Source organism: Pongo pygmaeus, chromosome 2 (assembly GCF_028885625.2).
Source record: "Pongo pygmaeus isolate AG05252 chromosome 2, NHGRI_mPonPyg2-v2.0_pri, whole genome shotgun sequence".
NCBI classification, from domain to species: Eukaryota; Metazoa; Chordata; class Mammalia; order Primates; family Hominidae; genus Pongo; species Pongo pygmaeus.
The window spans coordinates 160,757,697-160,767,986 of NC_085930.1; the positions used below are offsets into that span (position 1 = coordinate 160,757,697).

Sequence of the window (10,290 nt, forward strand, 5' to 3'; positions counted from 1 at the left end):
CCCTCAAAGTTACTGAAAACAGAGGTTTCATTATTATATTCTCAATATAGAATTCACCAAGAAAATTAATTTTAAAAAAGAAGAAAAGCAGAGGCAACTGTATTCCCAATATAAGCAGTATTTACCACTTCTTATTGTGTAAATATGCAAATAAAATGAAAATAAGGAATGCTTCTCTGTTGCTTTGGTAGTGGATAAAATAATTTCAACAGTGTTTTTCTAAAAATCTATTTGGTAAATGTGTTTCCTGTGAAATGAGTTACTTGTTTTTTGTCATTCAATTGCAAAATTGCATGTGAAAATAAAATAAATGTGAATGTGAAAATAAAAGCCTCACAAAAATTCCTCTGCATGAACATCTCTGACTGGGAGGTTTGACTGAATAAATTATTACTGGGCTTTTGAATTATTAATCTTGGCTGCAGGATATGCAAATAGGATATGCAAATAGGACACTGTAACAACCATGTCCAGTGGCACAGCACTGGGTCAGAAGCTATATCCAGCTGCTGGCAGAGTTCCTGTCAAGGGATCAGGTCTTCCAACAGAATGGTAAGCTACATGGCAAATTGTGCCTCTCAGTGTATAAAGTAAGGCCAGATTTCCTTCTAAAGGTGACCTGTGAGCAATTAAGGTTTTCAGTATAAAGTGTTTAAATTAATTCTTTATAAATAGATGTAAAACAGCAAAAGAATTGAAAAAAAAAGTGATTTTTATCTCTACGTTTATTTTTCAACAAATTAACTGTCTTCTTTTAGTTGTCAAATACTAATTTTATTTTATGTAAAAGGATTTATTATATTTGCTAACATCTCAACAACTTATATTTCAACAAAATAGTAATTGGATTTACCTAAATAAATATAACTACTTATGGGGAAAAATTAAAGTTCCTAAATGATTTGAAACAATCATGTATTTTATACACACACACACATATATACATATATATATATATATTTATTTATTTATTTTTAAGACAGAGTTTCACTCTTGTCACCCAGGCTAGAGTGCCTGAGTGCTAGAGTGACACATTTACAGCATGTGTTGGCTCACTGCAACCTCCGCCTCTGGGGTTCAAGCAATTCTCCTGCCTCAGCCTGCAGAGTAGCTAGGATTACAGGCGCCCACCACCATGCCCGGCTATTTTTTTTGTATTTTTTTAATAGAGATGGAGTTTCACCATGTTGGTCAGGCTGGTCTCGAACTCCTGACCTCAGGTGATCCACCCACCTCGGCCTCTCCAAGTGTTGGGATTACAGGCATGAGCCACTGTGCTGGGGCATGATATTTTTATGTTTAGAAAATAATGTATTTGGGGGAATTTTCAGGCATCCTAAAAATTAAATTTAACATTTACGTGTGTAAAAATGATATTACCCAATAATTAATTTACTTAGGAAAAATGAAAAATTGCAGAAACCATTTCTAGTCTACCTTCCATAACTTTTCAAAATGTGTGTGATATTCTTAAAGAAATTAATACACAATTTGTGCCATACTATTACTTTTTAACATCTTAATTTCTGGTGTAATGTATGGAATACATAAAAATAAAGTTACAAATGTTAAATTATTATATCTTTTCAGTGTGAATATATATTTTTGCTCAAATTGTTTAGTAATCAAAAAAGTAATTTGTTAAAAAAATTCTCATGTTACCATGTAAATTTGCCTTAAGGTAGCACTTAAAAGTAAACATTTTACAAATGTTATTTGTTTAATTGTGATGACTATAAAAACAAACAATTAAAAAGCTAATAAACTATCACATATATATATTTTAAAGTAAATTTCAAAAATGCAGGTTTTCAAAAGGCTGAATATAAAGTAAAAAACATTTTCAAATTAAAAATAAGTATTATTGGTCTGCTTATGTGAGTAAATTAGATATTGCTTCTAGTTCAATAATTCTAACAGTTTTAGATATATTTTTGGACTGGAAACTAAAGATTTCACTATTATTTCTGCTCTTAAAAGAACCTGTTCAAAATAATTCATCCAAATCAGTTATAATTTATTTATCACTATTTCCATTTCCTAAAAATTAAGAATATAGTCACTAGATAGCAGAAGAGTGAATATGAATTTTTCATGAGGGAATTTTCTCTTTAATTGGGAGTTTTGCTTAAATGAGCACAGCAACTTACTTCATATGTTTATAGAATTGTGATGCCACACTAAAAATATACTCAACTATAAATATATCCAATTTGAAATATAGTATCTTCAAAATTTTGTATCCTAGTGAAGTTAAATTGGTCTGCAAATATTGGACAGCTCATATTTATAAAATCATAATCTATTAGAATTATGAACTTAGAAAAAATGAAACAAATGTATCAAAAAATTACAAAACATCATAAAAAAACATAATCTCATTTTTATGAATAAAAATTCAGGTAAATATTAAAATGTAAAAGGGTACCCAAATATTAGGAGTGGTCTGTTTACAGACCATTTTTATTTCTCATTTTTGCCTATTTGATTTTATGAGTGTTACACCTTAACAATAATTTTACACATACATTTTTAAAAAGTTGTCTCAAAAAAATGAAGAAACAACTCTATGAGAAGCAAGACAAACATGATAATTTAGTCATTCATTTTTCTTATTTCAGCTCTACTCCTTCCCTACTACTCCTTCAATCCCTGACCTTCTGGGCTACTATAAAGCAGAATGCTCCTTGACTTTCATGTGACCCGTCACTTGCCTGAGTGATAGTTGCAGGAAATCGGGCTCTAGTTGCACAAGTCTTTGTGGCTATCTTTTCCTTCCATTGCAGTCAAATCTTTCTGCTGTGCACAATACACAAATTATTAACATTACCAGTGGTGACTAGGCAGAAAGATAAACGTTATGACCAGAAAAAAAGGAAATGCAAAAGTGAAACAAATTTCTTGTGTCAAGGAAACTTTCTATACCTTAATTTTCATTGAATTTGTGCACCAGCTTTTTGAGTACCCCCAAAATAACAAGAGCTCAGCAATAAGGCCTGAGAAGGTCCAACATTTAAAACTTGGGCAAAGAAGGATTAAGCCACAAAAGAGCTTGAAAATGGAGAAAGGAGGAAAACAAGGAGATTGTTGTGTCATAGAAGATAGGAAGAGAGTGCTTCCAGAAAGTGTGGACTTAAAAGCTACTGAAAATAAATAATAATAGTAAAAACTGACCATTGAGCTAAAAAAATGAAGTTTGTTAATATGTTAAAGCCTATTGACATTTTTGCTATATTTCTAGAAATTTAAAGTTTTTAATATTATCAAATAGATGCCAATTTTGAGAGAAAAAATGATAGGAAATTTAGATAAAAGGAGAAAGGAAATAATAAAAACTACCTGAAATCTCATCATTAGAGATAAAACTATTAACATTTTGATGCACGTCTTTCTAGACTTCTTATGCTTATTAATTTCAGGTGTCATTTCTTAATTAAATGCTTCAGTATTAAAATTTATCCTGGAAGATAGATATTTAATTTTGCCTTATACAAATGTGTTTCTAAACTACAGCTACTACTACTACAATTACCAATTTTTAATACTTATCATATTATATTATATATAGTGTTGACTTTCACAGTGAAATAAGCAGTGAGCTTAATCTGATGGTCTTGCTGCTTATCTGTCCCTGGAGAAAATATTTATAAAAATGCTTGTAAACAGTCAGGTGTTTATATTCATCTCTTTACTCAACAAAGATTTATAGATCACCTACTATCTGCTGGTCACTGTGCCAGATGTGGACAATAAAAAATGAGTAAGACAAAGTTATACAAAATTCTAATAAGTTTAGTATACAATGAAAGCATAAATGGGAGGACCTAGTTTAGACTGAGGGTCAGACAGCCTACCTTGGGAAACCTACACTTGAACAGAGGCCTGAAAGAAGTATAGATATAAGACAAATATGTGATGGGCCAGGAATCGCAGGACAAAAACAGCAGTGAAAAGAGATTCAGACAGAGGGACTGCACGTTAAGAAGGCTCTCTGTGCATTCAAAGAGCAGGAAGAAAGAAAGATGAGTTAGGAGGAGAGTAATGCCAAGCAAAATTGAAGTGGGTGCAGGGGCCAGATCATGCAGACCTTGATGTCCCCATTAAAGATTTTAGACTATATTCCTTGGATAGTGGAAAGTTAATTAAGGGTTTTGATCAAGGAAAGCTATATGATCTGATTTTGAGTTGTAGTTTTTCAAGACTGTTTAGCTATAATGGTAAAGATGAATTGATGAGGGCCAGAGACAATAAAGATGAATTGTGAGGAGACAATAGGAGAATATGACATAGAGCAAGAGATGAGAGTAGCCTGGACAAGAATGATAATGAAAGCTACGGAGCAGTAATGATAGATTTGAGAAATATCCAGACATTACAGTAAACAGACTTGGTAGTTTATTCATTATTGGTGTTGAGTTTTAGATGACTGAGGATATTGCTTAGATTTTCGTGGTGAGCACCTGGATACATGGCAGAACCATTTACTGAAATAGGTGGATATGCTGCAGGCTTGGTAAGGAACTTGGAGAATTTGGTGTAGGATTTCTAGAGGCAGAGATACCTGAGAGAAATCAATCAATGGCAATAAAGAACTATAGTTTGTAAGGCAGATACAAGCTGGGCTGGAAATCTGGGAGTTGTTGATGTATAGTTGGTCATTAAACCTCAAAAGTGAATGAGATCATTTAGGCAGAATCTATAGAAAGATGGAGCCCAGAAATTAGCTTTGAGGAACTCAACATTTAATGCTTGAGCCAAGAAGACTTGAGCCCCAAAAGTGCCTGCAAAGAACAACCAGGGAGAAAGAAGAGAAACTAGGATATTGTCATGTCTCAGAAGGCAAAAGAAGAGTGTTTCCGGAAGATAGAGTATGAAAAACAACAGATAAATAAAATAAGATTAGTGAAAAATGATTATTTGAATGAGCAATGTGGAGGCTACTTGGAGGACTGGTAGGTCCGAAGCCAAATTGGAGTAAGTTGAAAGGGAATGGGGTGTCAAGATGTCAAAACACTTGAGATGGCTCTTTCCAGAAATCAAACTATGAAGAGGAGAGGAACATGTGAAATTAGGGAGAGTTGTTTATGTTGCTCCTTATTGTAAGACTGAAAAGATGAGAGTGTTTAAATTCTGATGGAAAAGAGGAGATGAAGACTGACAATGAGAAGAAGAATGCTGAAGAGTCAGAAAAGAAGAAATAATGGTACCATAGGAATACTGAGAATTTGGGAATGAGTTGGATCTAGAGTAAGCTCAACAAATGCTCTTTATCTCAATGAATTAGGAGGTAAAACCATTTGCTAATAATGAGTAAGGTAGAGTAAATGAAAAAAAGTTTTAAGAGATTAAAAAATATGATATTGAGAAATATAGGAATATGCTGGCAATATGAGAGAGCGGTAGAATTAGGTGACCTCAAAGACAGAGCAAAACCAATCTCCTTTATTCTTCAGCAGCATTCATGTGTCTGCTGCTTGAGAAAGTTCCCACTCAGCTTTGTCTGGAATTGGACTTAGTGGCAGGTTGCCATAGAAAGATTCGAGAGACTCCAAAAAATGTATAATGTTTTAAAGTAAGTGATTAAAAATAACTTTTCAAAATATTAAACTTATGATCTACAATTCTGTGACTTATTTTCATAAATAAAACACTCTCAAAATAACAATGTTCTTCAACTAAAGTAAACCACTTGAATTTGACAAAAATACATGAGTTTTCCAGATGCCTTATCATAGCAAATTCTACTGAATTTTGCATGCTTCTCATAAAAAGCAGTTTAGGTGCATTTATTCTTATTTTGTTCTATTTACCAAAATTCTATATTGAAAGAATTGTTTGTTTGCAACTAATACTCAGAAGCCTACTTGACAAAGAGGTTTTTAGAACATTTTGTTTTTAACCTTGGTTTTCCTCACTAGAAATAAGTAACATTTAATGTTTAACAATGGCAATCCAGTACATTTTTCAGATAATTAAAGTTCTTGAAATACCCTATCCAATCACAATCTGGCCTCATGACAAGAGGAAAAAACGGTAGGTTAGCAAGACTCTTGAGGTTAGAGTGAGTCAGGTTGCTTATTTCCATGGTACATATGCAGAAGGCATTACAATAAAGGTCTTTTACTAAGCATATGACCTAGGCAAGTGCCATGGTCTTAATATTGGTGTCTCCTCAAAATGTAAGTTGGAACCTAATAGTATTAAGAGGTGGGGCCTTTTGGAAAGTGATGAAGCCATGAAGACTCTGCCTTCATGAATGGGATTGGTACTCTTGTGAAAGAAGTTTAAGGGAGCTGCCTTGCCCCTTCTGACATTGTTGTGAGGACACAGCAGCCACCATCTTTGAAGCAGAAGGTGACTTTTCATCAGACACCAAATCTGCTGACACCTTGATGTTGGACTTTTCAGTCTATAGAACTGTGAGAAATAAATTTCTATTTTTTATAAATTACCCAGTCTGAGGCATGGCATCTTTCAATAAATCATGACCAATGTTAATATTACTAAGATTTTCAGTTTCATATTTTGAATTTTTAAAAATTAAGTTTTAAAACTGAAGTTGTATCATGGTTTATGAATTTAATACAATAAGCAGAATTCTTTGGCAATATGGAAACAAGTAAAAGCTTAAAATAGTGAGACTGAAGTTCTAAAAATTCTTATTTCCTCTTCTAGGTTATGGTTTAACTCAGCAGAATTTGTTGAACAACTACGATATGCTGGGGACCATGGTATGTTTAGAGGCACAAAAGTGAATTCAAAATCTTCTCTTCAATTATTTTATCACACGTTCCCTTTGTTTCTTTGCTATTTGTCAAGCCCTCTATTTGTGTTTCCACCTTAATGCCTTCGCATGTGCTCTTTCTTATGCCTGGAACACTTCCTGCAAATATACATATGTCTCTTTCACTTTCTTCATTGAGGTTTTTGTTTAAATGTCATCTTGTATAAAAGCCTCTCCCTTATCACCACATATCAAAAATAACTCACTGCCACCCTCCATCCCAAAACTTTCTAATATTTTTACCTTCCCATATGTTTTTATTCATAGCACTTATCATTATTGGTATCATTCATTGTTTACTTCCTCATTATTGTTCCCAAGAGAGTATAAATTGTTAGAGATTAGGAGCTTTGATTTATTCACTGCTGTTATCTCCCATACCTGAAATTATATTCAGCACATAGTTGAAAGGTATTCAAAAAATTTGTTAAAATAATACATTAATGACATATATATGTATATGTATGTATGCTTTCCTTACTCATGTAACCTACTTTCTATAGTTCACCATTCAAGTGTTTTTCATTATTATTATGTTCTGCACAGTTTTGTCATTAGTCACAGTCTAGTGTTTAATCCTTATATTTTCTCTCTTCTTTAGGCATGGAATGCAACTTGCAAAAACTGGCTGGCAGCAGAGGCTGCCCTGGAAAAGTACTACCTTTCCATTTTTTATGGGATTGAGTTCGTTGTGGGAATCCTTGGAAATACCATTGTTGTTTATGGCTACATCTTCTCTCTGAAGAATTGGAATAGCAGTAATATTTATCTCTTTAACCTCTCTATCTCTGACTTAGCTTTTCTGTGCACCCTCCCCATGCTGATAAGGAGTTATGCCAATGGAAACTGGATATATGGAGACGTGCTCTGCATAAGCAACCGATATGTGCTTCATGCCAACCTCTATACCAGCATTCTCTTTCTCACTTTTATCAGCATAGATCGATACTTGATAATTAAGCATCCTTTCCGAGAACACCTTCTGCAAAAGAAAGAGTTTGCTATTTTAATCTCCTTGGCCATTTGGGTTTTAGTAACCTTAGAGTTAATACCCATACTTCCCCTTATAAATCCTGTTATAACTGACAATGGCACCACCTGTAATGATTTTGCAAGTTCTGGAGACCCCAACTACAACCTCATTTACAGCATGTGTCTAACACTGTTGGGGTTCCTTATTCCTCTTTTTGTGATGTGTTTCTTTTATTACAAGATTGCTGTCTTCCTAAAGCAGAGGAATCGGCAGGTTGCTACTGCTCTGCCCCTTGAAAAGCCTCTCAACTTGGTCATCATGGCAGTGGTAATCTTCTCTGTGCTTTTTACACCCTATCATGTCATGCGGAATGTGAGGATCGCTTCACGCCTGGGGAGTTGGAAGCAGTATCAATGCACTCAGGTCGTCATCAACTCCTTTTACATTGTGACACGGCCTTTGGCTTTTCTGAACAGTGTCATCAACCCTGTCTTCTATTTTCTTTTGGGAGATCACTTCAGGGACATGCTGATGAATCAAATGAGACACAACTTCAAATCCCTTACATCCTTTAGCAGATGAGCTCATGAACTCCTACTTTCATTCAGAGAAAAGTGAGGTGCTTGTGAAACAGATTGTTCTACAGATGAATCTGTAAGCCAGTTACAGTTTGCTTTAACTCATAGACATCAATCAGAGAGTGTCACAGATTTAACCTTGATCTAAAGACAAGTTGTACCCAGAGTATGTGAAAAGAATGGGACGACAAGAATGTACTGGTTTCTTCCTCTAAGAATTGAAAGGACTTGGACTGCCTTATGTTTGGGCATGTAACTCCAAAATACTAGGTATTATAAGGCTTTCTCAATCAGTGCAAAAATGGAAGATATATAAAGCAACAAGTTGTCTGCATTTGATCATTGGTCAGATTGTAAAAAAAAAAAAAAAAAAAAACAAACATTGTTTTGGCAACATTCTCTATGTTATTCTTATTCACATGATCCTAGAACTTTATGTGAGAACTGAATAGCAGAAGATATATTATTAAATAGTTTTTAGAAGTTGTGCTATTAAGCAAATTTAAAGTCAACAGTAACAATGATTAAGGAAGGAATATAATGAGTTCAAGGATATCTATCTGATATATTTTTTATATTCATCATGAATTGGGGTAGTCTTGTAATTTATCTAACCTTTTTTGTTGTATGGTTTATAGTGGAAAGAATCTTAATTTAAATAAAAAGAACCTAAAGAGATAATTCAACAAAAGTAGAGAATATGTTTGAGCTCGTCAGAAAATTTAGATATCAAAATACTAGAGAGATACACCAAGGATATCTGAATAAAAAAAAAATTTGTACAACACAAAAAGCCTATCAGGAAACCCAAAGCAAAACAGAACAAAAGTGACTACATCGTTTTAAATGATGATTTTGCCATCTGGCATTTTATTATCATAATTTGACCACCAGTGCATGAAAATATATTAAAGTTCATTAGCCTTCTGCTCTTGATTTAATAGTGAACTTTAAAATATATTAATATCATAAACAAGCAAATAAGGAGAAATAAACTGATAATACTAGATTCATTGGGATAGTTTTCCCTTTTGGAGGGAAAGTCACAATTTTTCTCCATGATCCCCCATTTTTTGTAAACACTGGAATAATTTACAAGGATAACTTTATTGTAGCGAGAGCAAATCACATCTGGAGTGAGCCTTGTTTTCATGAAACATTACCGTCAGACCATTGGAGTAAATGTTTCAAACAAAATGTACTTCATGAAATTATAGAACATAAAAATATTTATGTGCATATTAACCTGTATTATCCCAGGAGGGTTAATGAGGCCCCATTTCCTGCACAGAACAAATGTAGGGGAAAAAATAGGTGCTGCATTAGCTTTTTAAAGTCAAACAACGATCACATAATAATTCCCTGATGTGCAACATAAAGTACCTATGGCCACATATCTAAGTTCCTTTCCTTGATGTCATTAGCTATAAGGAGTGAGTAATGTGAAGGATAAAATAAGCATTATGAATACAGAGACATAAAATTCCACTGTCCTTCCTTCTCTTAAATACTGTGGGAGGTATTCTGATATTTTTAAATCCCCCAATTTTCCCAGTTAATATCTCTAGACTTCAAGCAACCAAAATATTATAAAAATGCAATAGTCACAAAAGATTTATTTTCTTACATCACACTAGGCTTTAAGATATTTTCTGCCATGCCTTGCCTTTAGTATCAATATTTTAAAAATTTCACTGTAATTTTATAACTGCCTAATAACAAACTGAAAACAGAACTTCTGAGTTTCCTTATCAGAAAGGGCCACAGAAAAGGCCTTAGGAAAGAAAGATTCACTTACTTCTGCAAACTTGGCAATCTGCAATTTAACTTTAATTTGTATTTTATGCATGAATTTTACTTGTAAAAACAAAATTAAATTTGCTTCCCCTACATCCCAACTCCAAGAAGTCACAGGAATGGACTCTTTCTAATAGTGCAGTGAAATATGTTTTCAA

General features: G+C 33.5%; 1 protein-coding gene across 1 annotated transcript; it reads left to right on the forward strand.

Annotated features, from left to right (window-relative positions):
* The first annotated feature begins 484 nt into the window (after positions 1 to 484).
* Positions 485 to 8,684, forward strand: SUCNR1 (succinate receptor 1). The gene is made up of 3 exons (XM_054482846.2): positions 485 to 552; positions 6,676 to 6,731; positions 7,386 to 8,684. Exons 2-3 carry the CDS (start codon positions 6,717 to 6,719, stop codon positions 8,337 to 8,339), a joined length of 969 nt encoding a protein of 322 aa, XP_054338821.1. The 5' UTR covers positions 485 to 552; positions 6,676 to 6,716; the 3' UTR covers positions 8,340 to 8,684.
* Positions 8,685 to 10,290: the final 1,606 nt, after the last annotated feature.